The sequence below is a fragment of the Dromiciops gliroides genome, chromosome 4 (genome assembly GCF_019393635.1).
Source record: "Dromiciops gliroides isolate mDroGli1 chromosome 4, mDroGli1.pri, whole genome shotgun sequence".
Taxonomy (NCBI): domain Eukaryota; kingdom Metazoa; phylum Chordata; class Mammalia; order Microbiotheria; family Microbiotheriidae; genus Dromiciops; species Dromiciops gliroides.
This window is the reverse complement of record NC_057864.1, coordinates 240,563,045-240,582,578: the sequence shown is the minus strand read 5'-3', so window position 1 is coordinate 240,582,578 and position 19,534 is coordinate 240,563,045. Positions and strand designations below refer to the sequence as shown.

Sequence of the window (19,534 nt, the reverse complement as noted above, 5' to 3'; positions counted from 1 at the left end):
ATTACAAAGTGATTTGGGGTAATATCTTCACTTACCATGTGACCTGTGACCACTTAGCATGAATCCCTATTCATCATGTGAATCAAGTGAAGTATCAAGTGAAAAAAAATTTATAAGCTGGACAAATAAGAATTTTGGATAAACCATGATAATTCCCCTTTGCTTTAAGCCCCACCAGTAATGAAAACACTAGGCAACAGTAAAGATAAAGATTAATAGAAACAGATTGAGAAGTGAAAGAATGAAAATCAACTAGTTCTGATTGCTGCAAAAAAAGAGGGAAACAAGGAATTGACTCCAAGAGAATCCTAATTAATTAATACTATTATTTGTTCCATTTAATCATTCCAAAATTCTTACCTCTCTCTTCCTTCCTGCTGCCTACCAAAAACCTTCTTCAGTGCTCCCTTCACTTCCTTATTTCTTAGAGTGTAGATAAGAGGATTCAACATGGGGGTCACCAAGTTGTAGAAAAGAGTCAGGAACTTGCCCTTGTCCTGGGAGGAGCTGTTACCTGGCTGCATATACATATAGATGATGCTCCCATAGAAGAGGGAAACTACTGTGAGGTGGGAGCTGCAAGTGTTAAAGGCCTTCCTCCTCCCAGCTGATGACTTAATCCTCATCACTGCTGCAGCAATGTAGCCATAGGAGACAAGGATGAGAAAGAGGGGCAATAGGACAATGAGGATGGCAAAGGCAAAGGCTAGCATTTCCACTGCACGAACATCTACACATGCCATCTTGATCAGAGCAGGCATCTCACAGAGGAAGTGATTGACATGCCGCTTGCCACATCTTGAAAGGGTCATAGTCAGTGGAGACATGACAATGGCATTGACTAAGCCACTACCCCAGGCCACAGCCACCAGCTGTAGACAAAGCTGGGGGTGCATGATAGCCATGTAATGCAATGGTTTGCAGACAGCAACATATCGATCATATGCCATGACAGCTAAGAGGATGCATTCAATCCCTCCTACTGAGAGAAAGGAGAATAACTGGACAGCACAACCTGCATAGCTAATGGTCTTATCTGGCCCCCAGAGATTTACCAGCATCTGTGGGATGCAACTAGTACTGAAACAGAGATCCAAGAAGGAGAGGTTGGCCAAAAAAAAGTACATGGGGGTATGAAGTCGAGGGTCCAATATGGACACCAGAATGATGGTTGTATTGCCCAGTACAGCCACAGAATACAAAGTCAAATTGACATTGAAGAGAATCAATTCCAACTTAGGACGATCAGAAAAGCCCACCAAGATAAAGTTATATTCTGAACTATCATTGGCCTTTTCCATTGCTTTCATCTTGTATCACCTGTATGGGTAAGAAGAACAGAATGATTAATGCTTTAGTCTTCTTCATCTTAGAAAAACAGAAAAATGTACATACTTATCATTTATCTCATATCTCATACTTATATCAAATGTGCATACATATCTCAAGAGCTTTCATTGTATGGAGCATTAAAATCTGACAAAAGAAGAGATTTTCAGAGGAAATTTAAAGTGGGAGCATGGACAATATAATGAAGGAAAGCAAAGAAAATTATAAGAGAACATTATAGGGAATTTTAGTTCTTATAATCTATATAATTCATCTCAGTCTCATCAGAGAGATATCTTCCTTGAACACATCAGACAGAATGCACAGTGGAGTAGTACTTAATACCAGAGAATAAAATGAACAATAGTGAAAGAGTTAAATCTATTATAGTCAAAAAGAGATTGTAAGATATTATGTATAATTACTCCACACTATTTAAAAAATGATGGCAGATGCCTCCAATGTTTCCCTTGAATTTGAATATTTAAAAACTGGTGATTCATTTGGTCCAAATAAACTTATAAATGAATTCTATAAAACAACAACAATTAATTAAGCACCTGATATGTACCAGACACTGTACTAAGTCCTATGGATACAAAAAGGTACAAAAGAGTTCTGACCCTCAAGAAGCTCACAATCTAATGGGAAGTAAAAAATACAATCAAATATGTAAAAACAATATCATGAACCTCAAAGAGAAGTTAATGAGTGATGGAGATAGGAATAGGGACTATAGAGTATTCAATTTTCTGGTGGCACAGTGGATAAAGCACTGGACCTGGAATCAGAAGGACATGCATTCAAATAGCACCTCAGAAACTTACTAGATGTTTGATTTTAGGCAAGTCACAACTCCAATTGGCTTAAATATCTGGAGCCATCTCCAGTCATCCTCAGGTATATATTGCCACTGGACCCAGATGGCCCTGGAGGAGAGTGAGGTTGGTGACCTTGCACAGCCCTCTCTCACTTAAATCCAATTCAATGTAAGTCATGCATCAACCCAATGTTGTGGTCATCTTCAGGAATGAAGGACAAACAACAACCACCTCAATTCAACCAGTGAGCTGACAGGAATGAGGTGAATTTGCAGCCAGTATTGGAAAAGTTAGACAGAGATGCTGTGTCATCAGAGAGGAGCAAGTTTTCAATAATAGCAGATGAAAAGAAAGAGGAAAAGATTTAGTCTGAAAGAAAAAATGTTGCCTATGGAACAGGTATTCCACATAGCAGTGGAAATTTGGGGTGGTATTTGCTTGGCACCTTGGGATAGGAGGGTTGAAGAGGATGGGAATTAGTAATTAGTCAGTGGAAGGTAAGGAATGAGGTTTGGATGATAACCTATAAGGGTCCAGAATCATTGGGGTGTGTAAGTATAACCAAAATAAAGTGTTCACAAAAATAAAGAAGAAATCTTACAAAGAAGGATAGCACAGAAAGAATAATATAGAGCAATATCATTAATGAATATTGATATAAAAACAAGTCATTAGGAATGACACTAAGAATACATATTTGCATGAATATGACTAGATTGGATTTATACTAGAACTATAAGCATAGTTATCTTGTTAAAAATCACATCTTATTCTGGTCCCCCTGACAACTCCCTCTTCTTTTAGTTACAAAAGTAACTAAAAGCATCCAATATAAACTAACAAGAAGTAAAGCTGCAAATGGGAACCTAGAAGTCTATCAGACTATCTTGAAAATTGAAGGAGCATAATTTGAAAACTATATTGCTTATTTATTTGTTTGTTTGTTTATTTATTTATTTTTGTGGGGCAATAAGGGTTAAGTGATTTGCCCAGGGTCACACAGGTAGTATTTGATTTGAGCTTAGGTCCTCTTGAATCCAAAGCCTGTGCCTTTTCCACTGTGCCACCTAGCTGCCCCCTGAAAACTATATTGCTTATTAACCAGAAATCATATCCTGAGAATATACCAAATCAGAGGAAGTCTTCTAAGCCTTGCTATCAGGGTCTTTTGGCCACATGATATAGAAACCTCAGATGAGCTCCAGATATCCATACTAAGACCAGTAAAATACCAAATAATGCTGAGAACTCTGAGATGTTGTAGATAAGGTAATGAACTATCCTCAAGGTGGCACAGAGAAGAATTGGTTGGCCCCTCACCAAAATCCTTTAAGAATGAAACTCCAAATTTCCTTCTCCATCTGGAGCCATGCTGCCCGGTGCTCCTAACTCCAATCCAACATTATATGAGCTACTCTCTGTGTCTCTCCCCTCCCCATTCTGTACTCCATCGTTCCTGACTTCCTCCACCACTTTATCTCTGCCCAGATACTGTCTGCTTCTCTACCTACACCCTTTCACTGCTTGTCTCTGTACTTACTATGCCATTTGCCCTTCTACCCTCTGTGTCTGATTGAAGTGTAATTGAAATCTTATTCCTCACTGCTACCCTAGTCTTTTCTGCTGAGTACCAAAGAACTGAGTGTGCCTGATCCATTTCACAATTCCATAAATTAGTTAGCAATTCTGTTGAATACGTTATCATAACTGAGCATAGCAGAGGGAATTTTTTTAAAAATCATGTATTTTAATAAATGAAGAAAAAGCTTCAACAAAAAAACACTCAATTATGTTAAAACACTAAAAAGTATAGAAACAAAATATTTTCCCTAATATGACCATATATATGTATATGTATATATGTGTGTGTATACATAGATAGATATAGATATGGATATAGATATAGACATATATACCTAAAAGCAAGAACTGGCATGAATTAACAAAGAAACACTGCATGATTTGCCAATAATATCAAAGGTAAGGTAAAGATGCCCACTATCTCCACTATTGTTATATTTAGGGCTAGAAATGCTAGTTTTACCAATCTGACAAGAAGAAGAAATTTGGGAAATAAGCACAAAGAGGAACAAAATTATATCTATTTCTATAGAAAACTCTGCAAATCAACAAAAATAATTTTATAAATTAATATCTTCAGAAATATAGCAGGATACAAATGTTCATGGGCTAGATTTCAATATTGTAAAAAAATGATGATACTACCCAAATTATTCTACAGATTTAGTACTAGGATAATCACATTACTTAAGTGATAATTTGTAAAAATTAGCCAAAATAAATTCATTTGCAATAGGTCAAGAATACCAAGATATACAAAAATAGAAACCAAAAGTTGGGTTATATGGTGCTACTAGGTTTCAAATTATAGCGAGAACTGTATCAGAATTATATAGTAGTAGATAAAAAAACAAAGAAAAGAAAAGTAGTACAGTAGAGTAGATGATCAAGTTGTTGTTGTTTTTGAGTTATGTTCAACCCTTCATGACCCCATGGGGTTTTCTTGGCAAGGATGCTATTTCCTTTTCTAAGTGGAGATTAAATGTCTTGCTTAGGTTCATACAGCTAGTTAGTGTCTGAGGCCACATTTGAACTCAGGTCTTTTCGACTCCAGGTCCAGTGCTCTAACCACTGAGCCACCTTGCTGCCATCTAGGTAAATGGATATTAAGTGACTTGCCCAAGGTCACACACTTAGTAAATGTCCAAGACTGGATTTTAATTCAGGCCTTCCTGACCCCAGGTCATCTAGTTGCCCCTACCAAGAGTTACAAATAAATGTACATAGAAGTATGATATTTACTATTAATACTAGAACACAAACTCCTGGAGACAGAGCTCTTTATTTGATGACAAATGCTAGTAACATGACTACTAAGAAAAAGACTGGTTTTTACACCACATATCAAAAGAGATTCCAAGTGAATAAAAAATATAAATGTAAAAAGTCATACCATAAAAACTAAATGAAAATGGATGGTAATGTTTTTACAGTAATTAATGGGAAATTTTGTAACTAGATATGCGATATTACAAAATCAATGATTTATGTAAAATTTAAATGCTGTTGAACAAAAAAATTCCAATATAGTATACAATCAGAAGAAAAATGCATATAGGAAGAAAATCTTTCCACTAAATATTTCCAAGAAAAGTCTGAATTTCCAAAATCTATAAGAAACTCACATAAATTTGTTTATGAAAAGTCATCAAAGGAAACAAATCAATGTATTTCAAAAAGAAGCAGAAAATATAATTGCCTAAAACATGCAAAATCAGGGGGTGGCTAGGTGGCGCAGTGGATAAAGCACCGTCCCTGGATTCAGGAGTACCTGAGTTCAAATCCGGCCTCAGACACTTGACACTTACTAGCTGTGTGACCCTGGGCAAGTCACTTAACCCCCATTGCCCTGCAAAAACAAAAACAAAAACAAAACATGCAAAATCCCTAGTCATCAGAGAAACTAAAAATATTATTTATCTAATGATCAAATGATCATTAAGCACATTTTTGAAAGGTTGTGGAATGAGGCAAACTAATTCACAGGTGGTCGAGCCATGAATTAGTTCAACTACTCTATAAATGAATTTTGAATTATGCAAGACAAGTAACTAAATTGTTCTGATCCTTTCCTACATAGATCCTACTATTGGTACCACATTTTAAGGAAATTGTTGATGAGACCTTTAATTAAAAACAAACAAACAAAAACCAATGATAGCAGCATTACCTGTGATATTAAAAGGGTAAAAATATGCTCTTGAAGCACTAAACCATGAACCAACTTTCAAGTTGATTATTAAACCTCTTTCTATCCCCCATCTTCCCCAAGAGGATTACAAGAGCTTTGCCTATGCTGTGATAAATCTAGATAAATCATATCTAAAGAATTCCATTAATCTTACAGTCTAGTAGCCCTATCCAAAATGAGGTCAGTCAGGCATGAAATGTTCTTGAAGAAACTAGGTTGACTCTTTGCATTTGCTGTTTCTAGTTATTCATTAAATGTCACTTAAAGCATTCCAGCATTTTGAAAAGAATCAAAGTTAAGTTTAGTAAATAATCATTTGTTCCTTCAAGTATGGTAAATAAAAGAAATAAGTTGCATAACAGTTCTTCTCTGAACCTGCTCTTTCAAAGATCACTCATGGTTTCACTGTCTTATGTGCAAGTTCTGTCAGTACCAGAGGATTTATTTTATCTAATTTTGATGACTTGAATGCATTAAGAATAGTAATAGTGGGGGCAACTAGGTGTCATAGTGGATATAGCACCATCCCTGGATTCAGGAGGACCTAAGTTCAAAATCGGCCTCAGACACTTGACACTTACTAGTTGTGTGACTCTGGGCAAGTCACTTAATCCTCACTTCCCTGAAAAAAAAAAGAATAGTGATAGTGATAGTGGTGGTGGTAGTAGTAGTAGTACCCACCATTGTCATAGTAGTAGTAGCAGCAGCAATATTTATGTAGTGATTTAAGTCTCATGAAGCATTTTACATGAATTATCTCATATGCACTTCACAACAACCTTATGGAGTAGATGGTATTACTATCCTTATGAGATGAGGAAAGATTGGCTGATGTGAAGTGACTTGCCCAGAACCACATCCTGGTAAGTGTACAAATTAGATACTGACTCCAAGACCAATGCTTTATAAACTGCATCACCTAACTATCCCACTAGTTTCCCTCTTAACATTTCCTTCCCATCTCTAATTTCCACACCATAGTAGACATTTTTTCCCTATACTTCTAAAGCTAAATATCATTCTCTTTGGAAAAAAAGCAAAAGCAAAATATGACTTCAGTGATTCTACCTTTTATTCATCATCCATTATCATTGTCCCATCTACCTTGAGCAGTAGTCTTATATATTTAAAAATAATACTCTTTTCCATAATATAGCTTACAAGATAAAACAACTTTTTATACTTAGTATTCCTTGCTAGCCTCAATTGATTTTTAGCCTTAATAATTTTGAAGCTTCTTAAAATGTATCATGGTTTTGTACTCATTTTCTTGTGTGTTTGATTTTTGACCAGTTTATTAAAGAGGAACATAGGTATCTTAAAATCATAGACAAATTTGGAAGGTTTTTATTGGTCATAGTTGTCTAGTCTCACCTTCAAACCACTGGAAATTCTTTTATATAAGTCTATATTTTATACCTCTGTTTTAAATGCCTCTGTCCTTCATGAGATAGCCTATGGACAGCAATTATTGTCAAAAAGTTTTTCTTATAATAAGACATTATCAACATCCCTTTAGGTACTGCCTATTGGAAATACTTCTGCCCTTCAAGTATTTTATATAGCTCTCAAACTCACTTAATTCCTTCTTCTTCATGTTAAGCATACCTAGATACTTCAATTGTCCTTTATTCAAAGGGAGGAAACAACTAATTATTATGTGCCTACTATATGCCAGCAACTATGCTAAGCACTTCATAAATATTTCATTTGATCATCACGACAACCCTTTAAGTTAGGTGAGCTGAGGCAGATGGAGATTGTGTTTTGTTTAGGTTCATACAAACAGTAAGTGCTAAAGCTGATCTCCCTGATTCCAGGCCTAGAGCTCTAGCCATTTGGCCCCCTAGCTGTCTCTAACTATTTTATATAGTTTTCAGCTCCCTTAGTACTCTAACATCCTCCTTTTTCACTCCCCAGTTAGCCATGGTATGTTTGAAAGTATTAATCATCATAAAATGTAATGAAGACATAGAATTATTCAAATAATGGATTAATAAGGAAAATAATACAAATCTCTGCCACATGTAACATACACACCATTCCATCATGCTTATAATCCTAATTAAGCACTAAAAATGATCATTGCAAATCAATGTTAAAAAAGCAACATGATCCCTGAAATTCCAGGTCACCTGTAGAATCCATGCCTATACCCCTTGATATACTCTTCACCTTGAACACACATATATATATATACACACATACTGCTCTAGACTTATTAAAATCTAAATTAGTTGATTCTCAATAAGCCACCCAAAATGAGGTGAACAAAGGCTTAGATAATTCAAAAGAGCTACTATCTCTTACTCACCTTTATTAAAAAGGAGATTCACACACATAATTCTTATTTGTCTCAGATTAATATTAAAATGAGTTTGCATCCCCTGGGCTTATACCACCTCACAATGGAGACTAGCAAGAAGAAGCTGGTATGGAATTAAACATTAGCCACAATTGATCCAAGACAATCCCAAAGGACTAATGATGAAGCATACTATCCACTTCCAAAGAAAGAACTGATATTGATTGAACACAGACTGAAGCATGTAATTTTTCACTTTCATTTCTTTCTTTTATTCAAGTTTTCTTATACAAAATGAATAATATGGTAATGTTTTACATAATTGCACATGTATAACCAACATCTGATTGCTTACCACTTCAGGGAGGGAAAAGGGAAGGGAGGGAAGAAAGGATAAAATTTGGAACTGAAAAATACACATAAAAATGTTTATTATTTTAAAAAATAAATAAAAGTAATAATATGCTTAAAAGTTTAAAAAATATTAGCCACAGCTAAGATGGAAAATATTATTGAGAGGCAATGTTGGGTAGTTAATAAAGTTCTGTTATTAGAGTCAGGAAAATTATCTGTAAGTTTCTTAGCCTCTCTGATCCTCAAACAGTGCCCTGAAACTTATGTATTAAGTCATGGAGAGGTCACAGTCTGCAGTGGTGAAGGATTCTTCCACATTGGGAAAATTGTAGACCATTCCCCCATTTACCTATTATGGAAGTATAACTCTTGCTCTTCCAATCAACCACACTTGGATAGGAATCTTCTCTACTACCACATTTCCAAATTGCCTTATTTTCTACCTCTTTTGGAGATTCCTAGATCTGAAAGATCACTTGTCAAAAAGTAAGGCTATCATAACACACCACCTTTTGCAATTTCATACCACTTCCCCAGAGACAGCAAGAGAAGCTGTCCATATGTACCATTCAGACCTACTTGCCTTTTTAAAAATACTTAACAAAAATGAAGTTTATTCAAAAATAGCATGGGAAGGATATCTAGTAAGGATACTATTTCGGTTTTGTTAGACACAGCTATCCTTGTCTTTACATTTGATTCAATGGAACACCCTCTCCGAAGGATGTCCACTCCAAGAATAGAAAGAAATGCATCAATTGTGAGGAGCACTGACTGCTACTGAGTTTGTTATGCCTTTGACCAAGAAGCCATATCAAAGATTCAAGCCTTAGACTCCTGGAAAAATTGTTTCAAGGATGGTTTCTTGGACTTTTTCAGGAAAAAAAATAGAACCAAGATGTTTTCTTTTTATTAAAAAAAAAGTAAATTGTTAGGTACAAACCTTCTATTTGGTCCTGAACTTGTTTACTTCAGCTAAAAGAAAATAATCTCTAAGGAAAGAATCTTTCCTTTCTCCCAGAAGCACATGCAGGTGGAAGTAAGGCGCATTAATCCAAGTTGATTTCAATGATCATTGATTTCCATATCAAATAAACCCAATGGAAGTATAATTCAAAAAATGACCAGGAATAAAAAAATGTGGCCTGTTTAGGCTAAAGTTTGGGGAGGCATAAATCTTCCCCCACCCCAACCCTCATTATTACTCTTGTTCTCTCTCTTCTTTACCTCAATAGGCAGAAAAGAAATTGGCAATAATTATTCCAAAAAAGCTAAAGCTGGTGATTAGATAATTCAAACTAAAACCTTTCAATTGAGAAGGAAAAGAATCAAATGTTCCAGACTTTTGTGACAAGTCTACTCAATGGTAGTGGTTGGTTTTTTGTTGTGGTTGCTATTGTTCTTGCTCTTTTCTTTTTAAAAAAAAAATCTGCCTTTACTTTTAAAAATATAGTTAATCAGATGTAATACTGAAATTCTCGTTCTGGATTTTACCTCTTCCTGTGATGTGAATCCACAAACGAGAGTTCTGCAAGTGTTGTAATGGATTAAATTGGCAGAACGAAAAAATAGATATAGTGAGAATAAAGGGCTAAAAATCTATATATTTGAAAGACTGAATGTGTAGAAAGACAGGGATAAAGGTCCTGAATAATTTTCTAGATACAACAACCAAAGCCTTGAGAAATAGGCATTTTCAATTCATCTATTCTTGCTTATTAGGTTTAAATCATGAAGAAAATGAAATTAAGACATATAATTTTCTCAAAGAAAGAGAAAAAATAAACTTTACTGCAAGGGAAGAATTGAGAGATACAGAAAACAATTGTATGACAAAAGCAAAATAATATAAGCATCATACCCCATTTGTTTTTGTGCTTAGTTCCAGATTCCTAGCTCTCAGGGGAAGTTTAGGAGCTGACAATGCAGACAACGTGCTTAGAAATCCAAAAGGCCATTGCTAAAGATTAGAAAACTCTTATATCCCTGAAAAGACAAAGATCTGGACTGTATTATCCAAAGTTTAAAAAAAAACAGTAATGAGGAGAATGTTTTCTTTGCTAAGGCCCTTGGGACCCACATTTCCTTTGGGGAAAAAAAAACAGGAATGGGGAGAATTTGTTTTCTTTTATGATGCCCTGGAGACCCATCTCTCCTTTAGGCAATTTCTTGAAACTGCTAAGAGAAAAGTTAAAGCCTTGAGAGGTAAGGGAAGAAACATTGCATCAGGGTTGTGTTTTGAGATGCAAGATGCATACATTATTAAGCTTCTTAAGTCTAACAGATTCTTTCTTAGTTCATGTCATTTTTTTCCTTCTTGCAACAAGTTAATATTGACCATTTTTTCCTGGGTACCCTCTTCTGGGAATTTAATAATACTACTTTTAATTTGTTCTCTTCCTACCTCTCTGGAATTTCCTTAGTCTCCTTTATATGATCACCCCTTATGCACCATTCCCTAATTTGAGGGACCCCCAAGGCTCTATCCTAGGGCTTCTCTTCTTCTCTTTCTATACTTTCTCCTTGATCTTATCAGCTCCCACAGGTTCAATTATTTATACAATGATAACTCCCAGATCTAGATATCCAACCTTACTCTTTCTCCTGATCTCCTATCCCATATCACCAAGAATTATGAGCTTTTGTATGTCCCATAGAAAGTTCAAATGCAATATGTATAAAACAGAATTTATTAACTCATCCCCTCAAGTCTTTGATTTCCTATTATTCCCTATTTTTGTTGAAAGTTCTGTATTCTTTTCAATCACCAAGATTTACAACAGTGCAATCATCCACAGTTTTTCACTCTGCCCCACCAACACTTTATTCCTATATCTATTTAATGCCAAATCTTAGTAATGGAATTCTATCTTACCCTATAGGGAATAATGAGAGGAAGGAGGAATGATGAGAGAGAGGGCAGATAAAAGAAAGCAGTAGACAGAAGCAAAACAGACTTTAGAGAAGACACAGGATAAAAAGAGAGAAGGATAAAAAAGAAAATAGGACAGAGGGAAATGTTATTTGATTCAGAAATGCAGTTAGTAGTCATAATTGTGAATGTGAATGCAATGAACTCATCAATAAAAAGGAAATGGATAGCAGAATGGAATAGAAATCAGAATTTAATTATAAGTTGTTTACAAGAAAAACACTTGAAACAGAGAGAAACACGGTGAAATAAAATAAGGAGCCAGAGCAGAGTCTTTTATGCTTCAGCTGAAGTAAAAAAAAAAAAAAAGAGGGATAGAGTGTAGCATTAATGATTTCAGACAAAGCAAAAGTGAAAAATAGACCTAATTAAAAGGGATAAACAGGGAAACTACATTTTTCTAAAAGGAACCATAGGCAATAAAGTAACAACAACACTAAACAAATACACACCAAGTGACATACCATTGAAATTCTTAAAGGAAAAGTTAAATGAATTACAGGAGTAAAGAGTCAGTAAAATAATACTAGTAGAGGATATCCACTTTCTCCTCTCAGAAGTAGATAAATCTAATAATGAATTAAACAAGAAAGATGTCAAGAAGATAAAATCATGTTGTTGTTTTTTTCAGGGGAATGGGGGTTAAGTGACTTGCCCAGGGTCACACAGCTAGTTAAGTGTCAAGTGTCTGCGGCAGGATTTGAACTCAGGTCCTCCTGAATCCAGGGTCAGTGCTTTATCCACTGCACCACCTAGCTGCCCCACTAAATAGAATCTTAGAAAAGTTAGTTATGATAGACCCCTGAAGTAAACTGAATGAGAATAGAAAAGAATATACCTGTTTTTCAGTTGTACATGGCACCTATACAAAATTGATCATGTATTAGTGCATAAAAACCTCACAGCAAATTGCAAAGAAAAAGGAGAAATATTAAATACTCTTTTTTAAAACCATAATGCAATAAAATACATTTAATAAATAACTATGTATGGAAGCATAGATTAAAAACTAATTACAAACTATATTTTCTAAACCTAAAGAATGAGTGGGTCAAAGAACAAATCATGGAAGTGTAATGGTGGGAAATGGGGTATGGGTTGGGTTAGGGTTTGAGGTTCTTGGGAATTCCTCTTTAAAGAATTACACCCTCTTGCACACAAAAGTAGTTAGAATAAGGTGGTAGTTTATTTAGGAGCAAGGGAAGGGAAGGGTGGGGGGAGGGAAACCATGTAGACTTTTCATGGGGAGATAATGCCCAAAGCCCATGGCTCAGAGGTACCAAATCTCCTCAAACAGGAGACTGGCAGGTACTTTTATAGAGGACTGATGAGGGTGAACCATCTGCCTGTGAAAAGTTCCTTTAGTGAAGGTAGACCATCCCCCACTGGTAGTGACTAGAGGAATTGGGTGAGGGGTGGCTATGGATCCCTCTTCAGAACACAAAGGCCGAAGCCACATCCAAATTTATCTCCCCAGGGTAAGGGAGACCAGAATGAAGGATAGGAATCTGAAGCTAACTCAGTCCGATTTGGTTCAGCTTATCTCTCTAGGTGTCATCTGTCCTCTGGTTTAGTTTCTCAAGGAGAAGGTTCCTTGATGTGCCCCAGAGAACTTCTGGGGTGCTCTGCACCCCATGACAGAAGCAATAATTTCATTAAAAAGAATGAGAAAAATGAGACAACATTCCAAAAATTATGGGTTTGCAGCCTATGCAGTACTTAGGGGGAAAGTTATGTCTCTAAATGTATACATAAATAAAACAGAGAAGGACCATATCAATGATTTGGGCATGTAACCAAATGAAATAGAAAAAGAACAACTTAAAAATCCTCAATTAAACACCAAAATGGAAATCTCCAAAATGAAAGGAGATTAAAAATGGAAAGTAAAAAAAAGAATTAATAAAACTAGAAATTGGTTTTATTTAAAAAAACAATAAAGTAGATATTCATTAATTTGATTTAAAAAAGAAACAATAAAACCAAATTACTGCTATCTAAAATGAAAAGGGTCACTGCACCACCCATGAAGAGGAAATTAAAGCAATTATTAAATGCTATTTCACCTAATTATAGGTCAAGAAAACTGACAATCTAAATGAAATGGATGAATATCCATAAAAATATAAACTGCTCAGTTTAACAGAAGAGGAAATCAAATATTTAATCCTATATTATAAAAAGGAATTGAGAGAATTCCATGAGGCAGAGGAGAGTTCCATGAGGCAGAGGTGGGGAGGGAGAGCATTCCAGGAAAAGTGGACATCCAGAGAAAGGCAAAGACTAGAAGGGTAGGAATGGGCAAAATTCTGAAGAACATTAAGTACCAAACAACTTCATATTCGATCTTGGAGTTCATGAAACTAGCACTGAGAAGTTACCTCAAAAGCTGGAACTTTCTACAGAAAGGAAATTGCATGGAGTGATATCTGAAAGAATTTGGGGGGATATTTTCTAGGGATCTGACTTTGGAGAAGCCCAGGACTATGAAAGAGAGTTAAAGAAACATCAAGAAAATCTTGCAGGGGCAGCTAGGTGGCGCAGTGGATAGAGCACCGGCCCTGGAGTCAGGAGTGCCTGAGTTCAAATCCGGCCTCAGACACTTAACACTTACTAACTGTGTGACCCTGGGCAAGTCACTTAACCCTAATTGCCTCACTAAAAAAAAAAAAGAAAAAGAAAATCTTGCAGCTGGGATACTGAAGAAATCTTTTTGCCAAGAGAGGGGTTTCAGATCAAACAAGAGTTGAAAAAAAAAAACTTCTATGGGTCAGAGAAACCAAAAGTATAATGAATTTCAGGGAAGCTTCAGTCTGAGTTCAAACAGCCTTTAATACCCGCTCATCTTTTATACAATACAATTCATACTGGAGAGAAACCCTATAAGAGTAATGAATGTGAAAAAACTTTCAACCAGAACTCTAACCTTTCTAAGCATCAGAGAATTCATACTGGGGAGAAACTGTACAAATGTGATAAATGTGGGAAAGCTTTCAGAACTTGCTCATCTTTTATGCAACATCATGAAATTCACATTGGTGAGAAACCCTACAATGAAAGCTGAAAAACCTTCAGCCAGCACTTTTTAACCTTAATAAACGTTAGAGAATCCATAATGGAAAGAAACCTTAATAATGTGATGAGTGTGAGAAAATCTTCAGGATAGGCTCATTCTTTATTCCACAGTTTAGAAAGCATAGTGAATAACACTTACTAGCTATGTGACCCTGGGCAAGTCACTTAACCCCAATTGCCTCACAAAAAAAAAAAAAAAAAAAAAAAAAAAGCTATGGCTTTGGTAAATTTAAGAAGCCCTAGATTGACTGATGTCTAGCAAAGAGGAGGCATTCAGGCAGAAAGATTTTTCTATGCTATGCTATATAAAATTTTCTTTTTAAGTATCTTATTGACTTTTTCTTTTACATCACAATTACTTCCCAAAGACTCCCTTCCCACCCAATTTCTCTCTGTTATTAAAGATTTGGAGCATTTAAAAAAAAAAAAAGAAAGCATAGTGAAAACAATGACCAATAAAAGTAACAGATGTAAGAAGACCTTTAAGTATAATGATTCTGGGAAAGCTTTTAGCCAGAATGGAAACTTTATTTGGCATCAGAGATGTTATATTGGTGACAAACCCCGTGTATGTGATGATTTTTTAAACACTCACAATTCACAATGAATGCAATTCATAATGGAAAGAAAACCAGTGGCTATAATGAATAGTGCAAAAGATATAAGGAAAAGCTCTGATCTTAGTAAATATAAAAAACTTTATACTGGGGGAAAATTGACTCCAGGTAAAACCTTTAGTAACCCCTTGGGTTTCATTTAAAATTGTAAATGTCATGCTGGAAAAAAAAAGCAAATTCTTTGAATGTAGGAAAATCTTCAGTAAGAGTTCTAGGTGCAGCTAGGTGGTGCAGTGGATAAAGCACCAGCCCTGGATTCAGGAGGACCTGAGTTTAAATCTAGCCTCAGACACTTGACACATACTAGCCATGTTACCCTGGGCAAGTCACTTAACCCTCATTGCCCTGAAAAAAACAACAACACTAAAAAGGAGTTCTAGAGGATTCATTGAGAGAAATCGGATAATGAAGATATTTGCATACATAGGAAGGACCTATGATTTCATCTAAGTGAAATCCATCTATATACGACATAGTAGCTAATTTCTATGAAATACCATTGGAACCTAGGTTTTCCTAACTTCAAACCTGGTACTCTATCCACTAAACCACACTGCCCCTAACTTGAAATGGACATAATAATTTGTAGATATAGCACTTAAAGTTTGTAAAGTGCTTTTGAAGCTCATAGTAACCTTGTGATGTACTATGAGTATTACTATTCTCATTTTACAAATGAAGAAATAAACTCAGAAATAAACAACTTGCCTGTGGTCACACAACTGTAAGAGTTAGGATCTTATTAAGTCCAGCATTTTATCCCTTTCCTAATAAACATGAACTATACACACACCATATGGCAGAACATCTAAAGGCTTTAAAGGAAAAGTGTAATCAAAAGCCAGAATGCCCAGTAGTAAGAAAATACAAGTCCCTGACATTCCCCAGAAAGATAAAGAAGATTGTAGATCTAACAATGCTGACAAAAGTAGATTTGATAAATCTATACTCATGGAATTAGAGTATTAAGGGATATACTTTTTTCTTTTTAAAAATTATTTTATTTCCAATTACATGTAAAAACAATTTTTAACATTTGAAAAAATTGAGTCCTAAGTTCTCTCCCTTTTTTCCCTCTCCGCTCTCTTTGAGAAAGCAATTTGACATAGATTATACATATGCAGTCATGAAAACATTTCCATGTTAACCAAATTGCTAAAGAAAAGAGTCCAAAAAACCTCCAAGAAATATAGTTATACTTTTATCTATAAAAAAGTAATTGAAGAAGCCATTGATGAGATCCTTAATAAAAATCTCTATGACCAGACAGATTTACAAAGTGGTGCTTTATCCACTGCATGAATCATACCAAACATTTAAGAATCAATTAATCCCTATACTATATAAATATTTGAAAAAATATTTAAAAGGGTAGTCCTACTAAATTTATTTTATAACAAAAAATATGGTTTTCATATCTAAACCAGAAAGAGCAAAAACAGGAAAGGAAACTATAGACCACTTTACATAATGAACATCTAGGTAACAAGTTTAAATGAAATACTAGCAAAGAGACTACAGCAATATATCACAAAATAATACACTGTGACTGGGTGTTACATTTATCAAGAATGCAAAGATAGTTCAGGTTTAGAAAAACTATAAGCATAATTGACAGTATCAATAACAAGAACAAGAAAAAGTCATGATTATCTCAATAGATGCAGAAAAAGCATCTGACAAAAATACAAGAACCAATTCTATTAAAATATTAGAAAGGGGGGCAGCTAAGTGGAGTAGTGTATAAAGCACTGGCCTTGGATTCAGGAGGACCTGAGTTCAAATCCAGAATCAGACACTTGATACTTTAACTAGCTGTGTCACCCTGGGCAAGTCACTTAACTCTCATTGCCCTGCAAAAAAAAAAAGAAAGAAAGAAAGAAAGAAAGAAAGAAAAGAAAAGAAAAAAGAAAAGAAAAGAAATATTAGAAAGAATAGGAATCAATGAACCTTTCGTAAAATGATGAGTAACATCTATCTAAACCAAAAGCAAACATTATTTGTAATGAAAATAAAGCCTTCTTAATAAGATCAAGAAAAAAAAAATCTAGAAAATCTATTATCATGACTATTATTCAATATTCTTATAGAAATGCTAGGTTTAGTGATAGAAGAAAAAGAAACTGAAGGAATAAAATAGGCAATGAGGAAACCAAACTATTACTCTTTGCCAATGATATGATGGTATACTTAGGGACCCATAGATAATTAACTAAAAACACCTAGTTGAAACAATTAACAACTTAAACAAAGTTGCAGAATAAAAAATAAACTCACTAAAATCATAGGCATTTCAATATACTGCCAAGAAAACTCAGCAAGAAGAGATAGAAGAGAAATTCAATTGAAAACATGAGCAGACAATATAAAGTACTCGTAAGTCTTTGTGCCAAGACAACCTCCGGAATTGTTACAAACCACTTTTCACACAAATAAAGCTAGATCTAAACAATGGGAGAAATATTGTTTGTGTGTAAGCTAAGCCAATGTAATGAAAATGACAATTCTCCCTGTTAATTCATTTATTCAGTGTCATACAAATCAAACTACCAGAGAATTATTTTATAAAGATATAAAAATAGTAACAAAATTTATCTGGAAGAACAAAATGTCAAGAATATTAAGAGAATAAATGTAAAATAAATATTAAGGAAGGAAACCCAGTAGTTCCACATTTCAAAGTATATTACAAAGTGGCAATCATCAGAACAATTTGGTACTGGTTAAGAAATAGAGTGGTGGGTCAATGGTGGAATAGATTGGGTAAATAATACATAGTAGTAAATAACCTTATGAATCACATGTTTGATAAACCCAAGGATACAAGTTTTTTGTGATCAAAACTCAACAATTCACAAAAATTGCTGGAAAAACTGGAAAGCAATTTGGCAGAAACTTGGCATAGACCAAAATTCAAACTGTATGACAATATAAGGTAAAAATGGATAAATGATTTAGATACAAGGGGTTGTGTTAAGATAACGAATTTAGCAGATAAACTGATTGAATTGACTGGATTAATGGCTGACTTCTAGTTAACTAGATTCTAAGCACATCTGGCTGGTACTTGAGAGTACTTAAGAAAGCATGGTTCTCAGAAGCTAACAATTTTGACCTTTGACTACCTTCTGGCCTAGTCAACCAATCAGCTTGAAGAGCCTCCCATTTCTGGCAGGGGACATGAAGGAGGAAGCTGAGCCTGAGCAGGGAGCTCACTCTCTTTTGGCTTCAAGACATCATGGTGGTGGCAGAGGACTTGAGAAGTGGAAGCTAGGGATGGTCAGGTTGTAGGAATTCTGTTCTCAATCTTTCTCTTTCTTTTACTATCTTTCAATAAACCCTTAAAAAACCTAAACTCGGTTATCAGTGATTTTAGTCAGTTTTCCCCCAAAAACTGGAGGGACAGATTAGAACCTACATTTAGAAATTTAAATTACGCAGGGTGATATGATAAATAAATTAGGGGAGCATGGGAAAATGAACCTGTATATGGATCTATGGATCTATGGATAAGGGAAGAGTTTATTACCAAACAAAAGACAAACATAATTACAAGAAGTGAAAATTTAGAATTTTTATTCAATTCGGTTATTTTCAGTCATGTCTTACTCTTTGTTTCCCAGCTTTCTGCCTCCCTTCTAATTTTGGATGAATTGCTTCTGGTTATACAAAAACTTTTAAATTTAATGTAATCAAAGTTATCCATTTTGCATTTGATAACATTCTTTCTCTCTTTTGGTCATAAATTGTTTGATAGATTTGGCTCTTTTTAGCAATGCAAAGGTCCAAAACAATTTCAAAGTACTTGATGATAGAAAATGTTCTCAACATCCAGAAAAAAAGAACTGTGGTTTATGAATTCAGATTGAACTATACTGTTTCTACTTTTGGTCTGTTTTTATTTCCTTCTTTGTTGAGGTTTTTCCCTTGGGCTCTGGCTCTTCTTTCAAAATATGACTAATGCAGAAATATGTTTAATGTGATTGCACATATATAACCTATATTAGATTGCTTTCTGTCTTGGGGAGGACAGAGGGAAGGGAGGGTGGGAAAAAATTTGGAACTAAAAATCCCATGAAAACAAATGTTGAAAACTATCCTTATATATAACTGGAAAATATTAAAATACTGAACTAAAAATGAAAATAATAATTAAAATTTAAAAATTTTAAATTAAAAAAATTAAAATTTCAAAAAAAAGATAAACCATCCCTTCATATTCAACTCACACCTGTGCCACCTGTCTAAATATACTCCATTCAGTTTCCCTAATAATGAGAAAGTTCTTATGAGTTAGAAGTATCATCCTCTCATGTAGGAATGTAAACA

General features: G+C 34.8%; 1 protein-coding gene across 1 annotated transcript; it reads right to left on the bottom strand.

The window, feature by feature from the left end:
* Nucleotides 1-356: 356 nt before the first annotated feature.
* On the bottom strand, nt 357-1,310 carry LOC122756183 (putative olfactory receptor 2W6). The gene has a single exon (XM_044005347.1). The coding sequence runs from the start codon at nt 1,308-1,310 to the stop codon at nt 357-359; it is 954 nt and encodes a 317-aa protein (XP_043861282.1).
* Between the last annotated feature and the right edge of the window lie 18,224 nt (nt 1,311-19,534).